General features: G+C 39.5%; 1 protein-coding gene across 1 annotated transcript in view; it reads right to left on the reverse strand.

Moving 5' to 3' along the window:
• Window positions 1-7735: 7735 nt before the first annotated feature.
• The window catches only part of Fam199x (family with sequence similarity 199, X-linked), a 33887-nt gene continuing 26169 nt past the window's right edge, over window positions 7736-15453 (reverse strand). The window contains exon 6 of the mRNA XM_057759744.1: window positions 7736-14562. Within this exon, the coding sequence (XP_057615727.1) occupies window positions 14392-14562 (171 nt within the window). The 3' untranslated portion in view covers window positions 7736-14391. The remainder of the gene's footprint in view (window positions 14563-15453) is intronic.

Below are 15453 nucleotides of genomic sequence, written 5' to 3' on the forward strand. Positions count from 1 at the left end.
TCCATGTCTCTGTCTCCTGCCCGCCTGCCATGTGTCTCCCTGCCTGGGACCAGCCACTGCTCGGGGACCAGCAGCCATCTCTGCTTGGGACTGGCTGTTCCCAGGGCCCGCTGTCTGCTGCCACATGGCCCGCTACCACCACTTGGGACCTACAGCATTTCTGCTGCCTACTGCTGCTGGGGATCTTGCAGACTTTTTTTAAAAAAATATAAAACAGGGGCCAGCCACCTTTGGAGACCTGCTGTGTGGTGTGCCCAGGCCCTGCCCGGGACTGGCTGCTCTTGGGACCCACTGCTCCCTGCCTGCCGGGCAGCTGCAAATCCATTACATTTTGGTGCCACCACTCAGATAGACTCTTCCACTCCGTTTCCTCTCCAGATATTGGGATCCTTAACCAGGGTTTTTTCCTACTCCCAACACCAGCTTCCAGGCTTCGATTGGTGAGTCTCCACCATTCTGTTATGGTTGCTTTCCTTAACTAAAATTGTATTTGGACTGACCCGGGTTAGTCAGCCCGCTCTAGCACTGCAAACTCTGTGTGGTGCATTCAACTGGGGACCCAGGGTCCCTCAGATTCTTTCTCTTTTTTTTCCCATTTCTTCTCTTTTTTTTCCCCTCATTGTAAAAGGCCGCTCAGAGTGGCCTCTGGCCTCTCTGGCTTCTGAGTCACCCTGACCAGATTCAGCCAGGCCATAGCACCCCACCCGGGGTCAGGGGACACCCAGGCTACGGTTCCCTGTGGTGTTCACACTGATTCACACCCCGCCACAGTCGAGAGACGTCTCACAGTGTGCCTAGTGGTGTTTGTGGATTTTCACAATTTCAGCTGTGGGTAGCAACCATCCATGTCCATCCCCCGGCTTTTTTCAATTCTAGCCGTAGCATGGTGCAGTTTTCTCGGTTCCAGCCTTTTGCTCCGTTTAGCGGCTTGTGGCATGGCGGCTCAGCCACAGGGCATATCACACCTCTAGGTCTCTCTTACTAAGTTTAAAATCCCTGCAGCTCAAAAATGTGGCTTTTTCATACACCACGTGACCGCTGCCATTTTGATTGGGGTCAGGTGACTTTGTTGCCATCTTGCTGAGAGCCAGGTCAGGTGACCAAGTTCTCCTGTCTTTACTAAGGTAGTCCCTGCCTGGTTCTCCAGTGTTAATTCTGTTACATGGGTGACCTTACCACCGAGCCAGGTCAGGTGACCAGGTTCTCCCATCTTTACTGAAGTGTACCCTGCCTTGTCTCCTGGTTTTCACTAAATTCCTCTTGTTGACTCTGTTACATGTCTGTTCTGCCCAGTGCCATGCCTTTGGTAGGGCCCACCAAGAGCGTCCACTTTCCCCAATTCCTATTCACTCTATGTATGTATGTGTTCCTACATGTAACTTAAATGCACCTATACTTACTGTTATAATTGTTCATTGCATCTCATTTCAGACTACAAAAACAATAAGTCTCGTGTTTTAAACTGGTATGTACTTTTAAGTCTCTCACAAATATACCTTATATTTAATCCAAACCTCATTTAAAATATATTAAGCTGTTCCCTACTATTGTCAGTTCTGCCATTAACCTTCTATTGCAAGCAGTTTCTTCTTTCTGCCTTTTTACGAGTGTAAATCTTACCTGTTAAGAGCCAGTACAGTCAAGCTCAGACCCAGCCTTCCAGACAAATTCTATACTGTAGTTATATCTAATAAACAGCCCTCAACTTCTCAGAGATTTGAGGAATGTGATATTTAAATATTTAATTATTAAAAAACTTTTCATAACAAAAAGAGACAAGTTGGCTCCTAGCAGCAGCACTCTGCTTCCTCCAAAAAAGATGAAAGAAAAAAGGACACACAGTAACGTCCATCCGCAATTTGCTTCAACTGCCAAGCACTGACCATTGGAAAAAACTTTCATCTAAGCTGATCTCCTGATGTGGACAGAATCACTGGAATCAACAGCCTAGCTGCTCAGGTCAAGGTAGGCCTGTCTTCCTACAGATTTCTTAGCCCACAGGATCTTCTGGAGCCTGGCAGGCCCTGTGCTAAACAGCAAAGGCAAATGCGACCTTCAGTGACCATGGAGGACCCTAAAGAGTAGTAGCTCTGGGTGCCAACCAAGTTCTCTGTCATTTTTTAATCAGTAATTCAAGTGAAATCTTATCCTTCTCAAAGATCTCTGATGCAGTTTGACAGCTGAGAGGTTTTGTCAGTTTAAAAGGATAATCTCACCAAATAAATTTCAGATCAAATTTCTCTCTCATACTGCCTTGCATAGTTTTAAAAGTACTTTTCATTGTACAAAACTATGTCACAGTCATTATACAATGTATGTGTCTAAAACTTGTTTTCATAAACCCAAAAAATTCTTGTGAGTTCCAGAGAGCCGAATTGAAGGATCCACCTTAAACAGGTCAGATACATCCCCCTCAATTCCCTGGTCCTAAATTTTTTTCCCCTTAATTTAACCTTGTCCTCTGTTCTGCCAATACCTTAACCTTAACCAGGTGTAAGAGATACCAGACATTTCCATACCACAAACACCGGACAGGAGCAAAGAGACCAGCTATGCCAGGATGTGGCCAGCACCCAGCCTTCTCAGGTCCCACCCCCCAAAGACATGCCCACAAATAGGCCAGAAGCAGTCTTGAGAATCCGCTGTCCCAATTCCTTCAACCTGTGGTGCCTAATCCCCTGCTTTTTATTATAAAAAAGGAGCTGGGAATGAAATGATTGTTCTCTTTTTAAAAAATATTTATTCATTTATTATGTATACAATATTCTGTCTCTGTATGCCTGAAGGCCAGAAGAGGGCACCAGACCTCATTACAGATGGTTGTGAGCCACCATGTGGTTGCTGGGAATTGAACTCAGGACCTTTGGAAGAGCAGGCAATGCTCTTAACCTCTGAGCCATCTCTCCAGCCCCTGTTCTGTCTCTTTAAGAGACAAGCCACACCCACTCCCTTCTTGCTTGCAGCCTCAGAGCCACACTCTTCCTCTTCCTGTCCCCTCTCTTACAGAGGCAGCCTCTCCCCCCCTTCTTCCCTTTTTCCTTCCCCTCCATAACCCACCTAATAAATGTTTAACTTTACTCTGTATGGTATGTTTATCCATCTCTCTCGCCTGCTGGCTGCTGTCACATGGAGACCTACTGCCATGGTTTCGTGCATTATCCCCACTCGGGACTGGCTGCTTCCGGACCCCAGCAGCTTGCAGCAAACCCATCTGCATGGTGTGCCTATCTGTCTGCCCCTTGCCCACCCGCCGCACACATGGCTAGCGGCTGGGGACGCCCAGGGGACCAGCCACCTTTGGAGACCTGCTGCGTGGTACGCCCAGGGCCCTGCCCAGGACTGGCTGCTCTTGGGACCTGCTGGCCCCCTGCCTGCCAGGCAGCTGGCAAATCCATTACAGTTATTGATTCACAATATGCAGAAAGAGTTGTCTTACATATTGAAACTTCTGAATTTATACCAGATGATACAGAATTGACTTCATTATTTATCCAGGTGCAAGGCATAATCAGGAATAGGCTTTGTCCTATATACATAACACATCCAATCCCATATGGGTCTCCCAGGTCCTCTAGCACAAGGCAATGTAGACATTGATCAGTTATTGATAGGAAGCATGTTTCAGGCCTCAGAATTTTATAAAAACATCAATATCAATAGCAAAGGTTTAAAGAAAGAGTTTCCTATTACATGGCAACAAGCTAAGGAGATTATAAAGAGATGTCCTACTTGCTTTTTCTATAACTAAACATACAGGGACCAACCCAAAGGGTACTCAAAGGAATGAAATCTGGCAGATGGATGTGTTCCACTTTGCAGAATATGGAAAATTAAAATATGTATACCACACCATTCACACTTATTCAGGCTTTCAGTGGGCAACTGCTTTAAGCTCAGAAAAGGCTGATTCAGTAATCACACATTTATTAGAAGTTATGGCCATCATGGGTATACCTGCACAAATAAAGACAGATAATGGTTAAGCATATGTATCTAAGAAAATGAAATTTTTTATTATAATATTAAGCATATCACAGATATACCACACAATCCTAGAGGTCAGGCAGTTATAGAAAGATCAAATTGAACTATAAAGGATATGGTAAACAAACAGGGGTGAAAAATACCCCCAGAAATAGATTACATAATGCTTTATTAAGAAAGGGACAACAGCAGCAGAGAGATGCCATGGAGCCGCCTGAGACAGACGCTTGTCAGAACTTTAGCAGGTAAGCCACAGCCATGTGGCGATACAGATGAATAGAAATGGGTTAAATTAATATGTAAGAGTTAGCCAATAAGAAGTTAGAGCTAGGGGCTGGAGAGATGGCTCAGAGGTTAAGAGCACTGGCTGCTCTTCAGGAGGTCCTGAGTTCAATTCCCAGCAACCACATGGTGGCTCACAACCATCTGTAATGAGATCTGGTGCCCTCTTCTGGCCTGCAGTCATACATGGAGTCTGAACACTGTGTACATAATAAATAAATCTTTAAAAAAAAAAAAAGAAGTTAGAGCTAATGGGCCAAGCAGTGATTTAATTAATAAAGTTTCTGTGTGATTATTTCGGGTATAAGCTAGCTGGGCGGCCAGGAACCAACAAGCGGCACCCTCCCCCAACATCATTCTGAGTTTTCCTGGAGGCAGGATCACCATTTTCAGACTAAGTTCAAGGTAACAGTCAGTGGCTGACTGCTTTGCTGTTCTGGTCTTCAGGTTAAACCCCAATATCTGTCTCTGAGTCAGTGGGACCAGGATCTAACTCTAATGCATGAACTGACTTTGTAGATTCCATTCTCTATGGAGATACCTTGCTCAGCCTAGGCACGGGGGTGGGGTGGTGCTTGGTTCTGTGTCAAAGAGATGCTGGGACAGACTTAGTTTAGTTCCTAGGGGAGGCCTTACCTCTCTGAGGAGCGGATGGGGGTTGGGGGTAGGGGTGACGTTGGGGGAGCAGGAGGAGAGGAGGGAGGGGGAACTGGGATTGGTATGTAAAAATAAGTAAATAAATAAATTAAAACCAACAAATCTTTACCATTTGAGCTAATTTTGACTAAGGACATTCTTATGAGTCATGTATAGAGACCTGATTTCCATCAGGTGTCTTACTTGATTGCTCTCTACTACATGTACTGAGGCAAGATTTCTTGCTGACCTCAGTGGCTCCAGCTAGTGTAGCAAGCCAACTTGCTCCAAGGATCCCATCTCTGTTTCCCACGTGCTAGGATTCTAGGCATCTGCTACGCTTATAATCTGGTTTGTGTGCCTTTCGTCTGGGCTATGGAGATCTGTGACTTTCCTTATGGTTTAACACCAAGCACTTTATCCACTAATCCATCTCCTCAGGCCACGAAAAGAAAATTCTTGGATACAGAGGCACATCAAACAGCAAAGCCATACTTCAAGTTACTGTGATCTATTATTCCCTTCCTGCTGCCTGGGAACTCAAATCATTCTATGACTTTTAACAACATACTAAGGAAAACAACTGAGACTCTGTTTCTATATAAAGCAATAGATATTGTGCTTCAAAACACATGGGGGTCAAGGCCTGGGAACGTAGCTCAGTTGGTAGTGTTTGCCTAGTACGCATGAGTCCTGGGTTCCATCCTATCACAGCATACAAACAGGCATGCTGGTGCATGACTGTAACCCCAGTGCTCAGAAGGCGAGGTGGAGGCAGGAAGATTAGAAGCTCATGGGTAGCATGCACTCCATAAAACTCTGTCATGAAAAGTGAGAGAAAAAGGAGAGGGCAGTGGCCAAGATACCACCAGAACTCAAGCAATAGAAAAAGTAATTTATATTAGGGTCAGCAACATGCAGAATTATTTTTGAACTTAGTAACAATAATGGTTATGGTTTTTATTGTAAATAAATAACTACTTGACAACATTAGGAAGTATTTTTATAGATATGAAATACATGTGTGTGTGTATACACACACACACGTATTTAATATATATAAAACATACACATATACATACAAGTATGTTACAGAAGTACATTTATTTTTTTACAAAATCAGACTAAGATGAAATTGTCACCTGGGTTTAGCTTTTGTAGCATTAAGAGCTGTTCTCATCCTATGGGTCTCAATCCAGTGAATGACCCTTTCACAGTGGCTACTTGAGACCTTTAGAAAGCACAGATATTTACATCACAATTCATAGCAGTAGCAAAATTACAGTTATGAAGTAGCATATATAGTGATTACAGCATTCTAGTGAATGTCATGCTAAAAAAAAAATCAAGTGACATTGGACCTAAATCTAGTAAATGCCAAGAAACCCAGATAATACATTATAATATTCCACTTACCATGAGGTGCAAACCAACAGCAAGAGGGTAGAATATTGTCAGGCTCAAGAAATGGTGCCTTTATTAGAATCTCCTACCACAAGAATTAATAAACACTGATCCTGTAGCTCACACTTCTATTTGTAAGAATAGTTTTACTAAATTAAATGTAATTACATCATTTCTGCTCTTTCCCCCTCCCATGCCTGACTCTCCCCTCCCTCCCAAATTCATGGCTTCTTCTTTAACCACTGTTGTTACATATACATCAATCCACATATAATTATCCTGCTGAGTCTCTTCACTGTTGCTTCCATGTTATTGTGTCTAGGGCTAAGCACTCGGTATTAGACTGTCTTTAAAAAATGTCTACTTGGTTCCGTGTCCTAATACTGTCATTTACAGATTTATGTCAAAGGAAGAACTCACAGAGAAAGCTGCATGACAGCCTCTTTATAATAATAACACTAAGAAATTGTGGGGTCAGGGGTACAGCTCAAGAGTAAGAGCATTGGTTTAACATGTTCTAGGGCCCAGGTTCAACCCTTACCACCAGAACTAATCAACTAAAGAAACGTGCCTAATTTATCACCTTATTCAAACATTAACTTTCTCATAGTCAAACGAAATAGTATCGGAGAAATTCTTCCACTAAAACCACAAGCTTCCAACTCTGGCAGTGGTTTCATTATTTTTTTTAAAGATTTATTTGTTATGTACACAGTGTTCTGCCTGCATTCACACCTGCACACCAGAAGAGGCCACCAGATCTCATTTTAGGTGATTGTGAGCCACCATGTGGGTTCTGGGAATTGAACTCAGGACCTCTGGAAGAGCAGCCAGTGCTCTTAACCTCTGAGCCATCTCTCCAGCCCTTGGCAGTGATTTTAATGAAATAGAAAACCAAGTACACTTCACTTACCCTCTCACACCAGTCATTACCAGCTTTGTGGGCAGCAGCTCTTAGCCACTGAATACTGTTAACTAGTAGAAAGACAATGACAGCTAGAGCAACCATCAAATCTCTATAGCAGCTCTCTCCATAAGAATTCTCTGTGATTGTGGAACGTTTTTAAAAAATTGTTTGTTTGAGACAGGGTCTCTTTATATAGCCCAGGCTGGCCTTGAACTCAGAGAGCCACCTGCCTCTGCCTCCCAAATGCTTGGATTAAAGGCATGTGCCACCCCAATGCCCAACATTGTGGAACATATTTCAGATTCTGTGTTTCCAAAATAAAAATAAGCCTAAAGCCACATGTGGGTATTCGGGCACTTGAAATATTGCTGCATGACTTAGGGAAAAAATCTGAACTTCATTTAATTTCAATTCATATACACAGTCACGTATGTCTGGTGCCTACCGTTAGGACAGTACAGCTATGGAGTACCTTAAAAAAGAAACACACACACACATACAGGTTTTACTTAGTATCTAACATTTATTAAAAATGGAAGATTACAGACAGCATGAGTAAGACTGCCTTTTTCATTAAACAAGCTTAATTAGTCTACCTTTGACTAATAAATGAACATAATTACTAACAAAACATTCGGAGGATAAGTCTATGCCAATCTGTGAAACTTAAAAAAAAAAAAAAAAATTTCCAAAGCAGAAAAGAACCATAGACGTCCCTCTAGTGGCAAGAAATAATATTGTTGATCAAAAAAACAAAAACTAAAAACCTACACACATACACACACACACACAAAACAAAACAAAACAAAACAAAAATCAAATCAGAATGGCACCTGAATCTACACATACAACTGATCATAGACATTTCTTTTCTGGAAACTTAACTTTAAAAGGTTCTACAGCAATACATACAGAAAATACATCGTTTTTGTCAACAACAACAACAACAAAATCGACCTAATTTTCACTTAAGGTGTGAATTATAATCTCTCTAGAAATCTGATCTCTTCAGAAAAAAATGTTTTACTCATGACTTTTGGGAGACTGAGACTCTCACAAAACAAGTTTGTAAAGTCCAATCAAACTGCCACTAACCATAAGGACAGTTGTCTGTTAGTAGTAAATGCTCAGGAATGGAACTTTGAGAGGAGCTGATTCGGAGTATACAGTAGTAATAGCAGTGGGGTTTTGAAAAGAGAATTAAGATGGAATGATTACCATAATTCTTAAAGAACAAAATGACTCCTTTCATTCTGATAATTGGGTTCAAAAGACAATTCTGCCACATAGCCAGCTTCAGTTATAATCATATATATTCGTTTAGACATAACAGCTAAAATATTTTCATGTGTGAGAAGGAACTCAACATAGAAACCAACTGCACTCTATTGTCATCCCCTCCTCACATAGCTTTGAGAAAAACAACCAGGTTTTATATACACTGTAGTAGGTACAGAATGTACAGGAGACTGTCATATATACAAAAGTGCATTAATAGAATATATTTTGCAGGAATACAGGAAAAAGTCCTGGTTAACAATCTGATACTTTACAGTATTTAAAACTACTTGCAGATTCTCTGAACCAGTCACCTTTCTACTACTTTGGTTATGATATTGATGCTACATAACTAATTTTTGAAAAGTGGGGGAGCCCCACAATTTGCAACTCTTAACCATCTGTGAAATGTCTTACATATACTTGTGTTTATTGTTCTATTGTTATTTTTGGCAACAGTCCTATTAAATTGCTAACACAAAGATTTATGAATAATACTTTTTATCTAAACTAGAGTACTCAAACAGGAAATTAATTTCACCCACTATAGGAAGAGACACTACCAGCTCCATTCTCTAAAAGCCTTGAAATCTCAATGTAAACCTAAAAGGTCAGCTTCAGTTTAAGAACAAGCAACTTTACAGAACAAGCCACGGCTGTTCTTCTGAACAATTCAGCATCTTAAGTGTGTACTTATCACCTGTACACATTGATTTTACAATTACCTTGACATAGTCAAAACAGATATGTATTAATTAAGCAATTCTTCCCTTTTCCACCCCATACATCACCACAAAAAAAGAACACATATCTCCACAGGTTCCATTCACCACAAAGATGTAACAGAAGAAACCTGACAATAAAGAAAAACTACTATATACTGAAATCAGCGAAGACCACACTGTTTTTTTCTGAGTTTGGCATGAATGTCAAACTAAAATGCAATTTGTCATTGTCTGGTCTAGGTTAAAACATCAATAACCTCAATTCAAAAAAATAATTCGGTAGGGAGCTGCAAACAAATTTAGTATTTAAGAAATGGAAATTAAATCATAGTGAGCCAATTTGGACCTTGAGCTATGCCATACAACTGCCTTACTCTTAATATCCAATATAAGAAATGTCAGACTTCCCGCTAAGCCTCACAGAGGACGGAAATTATTCTTCAGAGACTAAATTTAAATATTCCAAGGATTGTGTTCCAAATACTACTCTGACAGAAATGCCTAGCTCAAAATCCCCGAGGTCTTACACATTTAATAATGTTCAGTTTTAAGATAAAATTTATTCCACTGTATTAAGTTTAAAACTACTGCAAAGTTACCATACTAGATTTTTACTCAAATATTCATTTCCTAAAAGTCCCTTTCAAGACGCAATTTACCTCTAACTTAAATATGTTGAATGTCAACGAATTCAACATCCACACTACTATGGAACACAAAGAACTATACTATCAGCTAAGTCAAACTGACTTCACCCTCCATCAATTCCCAAGAAGAATTCTTAAAGACAGAGCGCTAAGAGGTAATTGTTAAAAAGGAGAGAGGACAGGGTAACCTGATGAATACACAGAGGAACTCAATGAATCCCTAACATTAAAAGAAGAAACACCTTGCTCTATAATATTGGTTCTAGAAGAGTTTTTGTCTAGACCCTAAAAATTCTTTCATGATATATGTTAGCTAATTTAAAAAGGTACACTCCCCAGACATGTCTGCATCCCAAAACCCAGAGAAGCTAAGGGGGAAAGCATCACAAGTTCCAAAGCAGCCTGGACAACATAGCAAGTTCAAGGCTAGCCTGATGTATATAGGGAGACCTGTCTCAGAAAGAAAAAGGAAAGAAAAAGTATCCTGGCCTCAGACATTTTTCTCCAGTGGAAAAAAACAATACATTAATTAAAATTTTACGTAAATGCAAGGCTCTTCAATAATCTTGTGGATCAAAACTAGTTTTACGCAATTGTGTCTAAGATCTGAAGGTTTTCATTTCATTTGATACTCTATGACTACTACTATTGGTAAGTTTTGCTTACTAATATCCAAACACAATGAGCATTACATGAACCAAATTATAACATTCTGATATTTGAGTTTGGAAAAGCCTGATATTGATGAAAATGTCAAAGTTCACCACCTTTAAGGCACATGAGGCTACAGAGAAGCCATGAAAAAAAAAGTCTGCTACGAGAACCCAAAACAAACAAGACTACTATAGAGTTTATGTAGTAACATTTTTGGCTTAAATATGAAGATATACAATAAATTTTACAATTTTTAAAGCTCATCAGAATCTGGATACCTTTATACAATAATTTCTTAAAATTTTTCTTTTTGAGGGAATTTACCACTTTTAAAAGCTAAAAAATGAGATGTCTATGCACATTATAGGTCATTATTTGATGTCAGCTTTTGGGATTTAATTCAGCAATATCTAACTTACCCACAAAACAGAGGAACTCAATAAAGCTGCCACTATCTATCAAAGAATGAAGAAAAAGTTTCATTTTACTCTATGTTCTTGGTAAGACAGAATAAACCAGCACGTTACAACGTACTACATTCTAGAACACCGCCTTCCTTTAATCATTTGTGAAACTGTATAAAAATACATGCCATTTGGCTTAACTCACTGCTCACACTTTTAAAAGCAGTAATAAGGACTGACATAGTCTTCCAAGATCTCTAATAAAGTCTGGATAAATCTGTAAAGAGGAGACTTATTCACTCCACCGTCAGCTTTGTAAAGAAGATAACTAACATTGGAGCAAATTCGAGACTTCTCATTCATTCACCAATTTATCCACACATATTTATAATCTACTTTGATCATATTTACCTACCATCTTTTGCCCCCGTTCCTTTTTTACTAGATCCTTTCCCCTTCCCAAATAGTGTCCCCTTCTAATTTCTTAATTTGCATTTTATTAAATCTAGATTTCACATGTAAAAAACCCCCACAATGTTTGTCTTTCTGAGTCTGCCTTACTTTGTTTAATGTGACGATCTCCGTCTAGTTCCATCCATTTTCTTGCAAATGACATAATCCCAGTCTTCTTTACGGCTAAATACAGCTATGTTCTGTGTATGTGTCACATTTTCTTTATTCATCTGCCAATAAGCATCTATTTATTGGCTATTGGGAACAATACTGCGAGAAACATGGAAATAGAAGTATTCCTGCCATATGCTAAGTTCATTTACTTTCAGCACACTCAGGAATGGTATAGCTGGATAATATAGTTCCACTTGTAATTTTTTTTTAAAAACAGAACTTCCATATTGATTTCCACTGGTACAGCAGTTTTGTATTTTCACCAGCAGCATATACAGATTCCTTCCTACCTCCCCCCACCCCGGCCTCTACTCTCACCAGTATTTGCTTTTGGTTTCCTGGATGATAGCTGTTCTGACTGGAATGAGATAGACTCTCAACAGTTTGGATTTGCATTTCCCTGATTTGCTTTTTAGTTAACTGATGATGTAGGCTTTCCATTGAAAATGAAAGAAAAGATACTGACTTGAATTTGTTTTAAATATACCCTACAGAGATAGCAGATTTAATAAACTACCACCCATTCCAACAATTCTCTCTCAGCTAGCCACATGAAACGTCCTGACAGATAAGTCTTTTTGTAATATAGCTTCTATTTTGGAAGGAAAGAGAAAGACTTTAATCTCTATCTCTTAAATCATAAACAAGTCCAAGAGTTCCACTTTTTGCTTTTAAATGAAAGTAGCATTTTCAATCTCCTCCAAATAGAGTTTATATTCTGGTTCTAATGTATAGAGTGAATAGACACACAAAATTTTATGACATATTTCTATAAATATGCAAACTTTTATAGACATTAAAAATCTGCCAATGGCACTTTGGTAAACTTATTCAATAGGGACTTAAGTAAAATCTAAGTTAAGAAGACTACATGATTCTTGGGAAGATAGAGAACTTGGTCTTAAAATTATATCCTGAACCGGTTTTGCATTTTCCTCAAATAAACAGTTGGCAACTGTGTGATGGATAAATGCTGCTCTGCATTCTCAGTGTTACCCATCTTCCTTAGAGGACAGGAAGAGCACGCAGAACTCCTCGGTGCGATTTTGCTACTAAGGGAAGGCAGTCGGTTTAGATGCATTTGCTTCTCTTCTCTGTTCTATTTCTGTGCTTGGAAGGGAAAACAGAGCATATGTTTCATCAATTGTTCTAGGGTCTGACCCTGAGATCTCTTCAGTCTCTCTAAACTAGACTGGAGTACCGAAGGAGGTGGGAGGAAAATCACAACTATTCCCCGAGCTGAAAGCACACAGTCATCCTTTAACTTCAGGAGGCCGGACCACAGACCTCAGCAATGCTGCAAGGCCCTAGTCTTTACTCTCAGTTTCAATTCTTAGCCTTCAAGGAAGCAAAATAAAACTTTTCAAGGTATACAAAATTTCAGTAGCACTATGCAGCCCAGGCTGGCCTTCAACTTGTTATCCCAGCTCAGTTTCCTGAGTGCTTGGATTAAAAGTGTGTTCTAACACACCAGGATTAAATCTTCACCTTTAATTTATTCAAATTTAAGCCCTTATACCAACTGAAAATGAAGGACTAAACTTAAATACTGTCGAGAGCCTATCAACCTCTAAATTCTATAACTCCGAACATCGATTACACAATCAGCTTGCCTTCCAAATGCTGTCATAAAAATGAAAGTCAGAAAGCAAGTCACCTGTCAGTCTCTGTTTCCATCTTCTCTAGCCCAGGTGAATGCCCGAACACATGTGGTAAAGGAATCAGACTATTTCTAAGTTCATGATCATGAATTCTTTGAAAACATTAAAGAAACTCCATGATTTCACATTTAGACTTAGAGCCCTATCAGGAACCCACAAAGGTGCTTTCTATACTCCACTCACAGCGCTTTCTGAAGCTTGGTAGAACTCTAAGAGGTTTCGCAGTTAAGAAACATTAGCCTGTTCACATGCCTGCAAGTTGGCAAATGAAATATATAAAATTGGAGATGTTCTGCATAAAAATCTGGGTGTTTTTTCTGATAGAGAGCAATAGATAAATGATCTAATTTGGAGATTATCTGACAGTCTAAAATGTAAGGATGCAATGGGAAAGTTTGATATGCTACCACTGTTTAGTTGGAATCTCCATTTGATAATTAATCAACAAGGCATTAAGTCTAAAATTTTGCTAGTGTAGCCATTATTTTCTCAGTAGTTATTACTTGCAGAAGTGATTCTCACTTGACATAAAATATAGAAAGACAAAAAACCCCACATCTAACTGAAAAAGATTAGGGCCTTTGTTTATACCTTTGTATTAATAATTAATGAAAATGGAACTAAACCTAATGAAGGCACTATTGTAAACAGCAATGCATGACTTATGCGCACCCTCACCTCAAAGATTTGCCCCTAGGAACTGATAATTATATTATGGCCCTCTTGAAAAATTAAACTAGGAAATCTTATCAATAAGAAGGGAACCGAATTACAGATACTACACATAGTGACAAACTACCTGTCATCTATACACTGACATCCCCCAAACTGCAAATGTACTAGTCTTTGAAAAGCCCACTTAATCACCACAAAGTTAAAATAGTTAAGACATTTACCAGTGGTTCTTAAATCAGAATGTGCATGAGAATAATCTGGCATTGGTTAAAACACATTGCTGCCCCAAATCCACACGGCCTATGGGTCTGGAATGGGGCTCAAATGCGATTCTAACATCTTTTCGGGTGATGTTGAAGCTGCAGGTACTGGGACTGCCCTCTGCTAACCACTGGCCTAAATGATTAATGGTACATCAGCACAACCCTAACCAAACTTCTGGTCAAGATGCATGTAAGCCAATGAGAACAGAATAATGCTAAGAAGACTGCTGATAGATTTACCCTATTACATTAAAACATCAACATCTGCTTCGTGGTCTTCCTCAGTCACTTTCAAGGACAGCACCTCTTCATTAAGGAAGAGCCCACTGAGCCTCTCCTTCCGGGCCTGCCTCTGCTCCTTCAGCTGCCTCTTGCGGAAAGCCTTCTGCTGTAGCTTTCGCTGCTTGGATCGCTTCTGTCAAAGTGAAAGGTACAAAGTCAGTAAGGCGTAGACACTGCTGTATGCAACCCAGGGTTAAGTATCTCAAACTCTCTATTTTCTACATTTTAGGAGCTGCTCAAGTTTCTTTGCAGAGTGATTCTTATACCGACAAGTAATCCACCAGCTTAGATGTAAAAAAAAAAAAAGATTCTATTTTTATTGCATCTGACTAGTGATTCTTGTGGCTAGCAAGGGCTGATTCTTTATTGTTTGAGTTAGCTATGGACAACAAAATACTGTTAACAATTTATACTTTTAAAATTCAATTAGGGTAAAATGGCATCATCACAGCAAAAACAAAATGCTAGAGTACAATACTGGATATAAAATGCAGAAAACATTGTCCAAATCCCTAATGCTTACATTTTCAAGATACATTTTACCCTAGAATACTAAAAATCTCCCAGTGGTTACGAAGGAATTATGCCTTCCTAATATCAGGCAAATGCTATCTTAAAAGTCTGTTAGGAAACCTGAATCCTCATCACTGGTAAACTAATACCAAAAAAAGAATAACCACGTATTTAGTGAAATCCCTTGGTAACCACCAAAGATGGCTGTTTCTTCTACTTTGACAAAAACAAGCAAAACAAAACGGGAAGGAATCACTGTGTGTCTTCTGATCACTGGATTTCCAAAGAGTTAAAGAGATTCTCTCATCTTTAAATGGGCTCTCCTCTGTGCCACTGCAAGGAACCATACATACTCCCACGCTGAGCCACATAACCATTCCATATGTATTTCTACTTTCTTTCACAAGTGCCCAACAAGAAGTTTCAACAATAAAAGAATAGAACTAGATTACAGAAAGCATTACTTTTGACTTAGTCAAGGAACAGTTAAGGTTAAAACATCAAGAAAATA

This window comes from Chionomys nivalis, chromosome X, assembly GCF_950005125.1.
Source record: "Chionomys nivalis chromosome X, mChiNiv1.1, whole genome shotgun sequence".
Lineage (NCBI taxonomy): Eukaryota > Metazoa > Chordata > Mammalia > Rodentia > Cricetidae > Chionomys > Chionomys nivalis.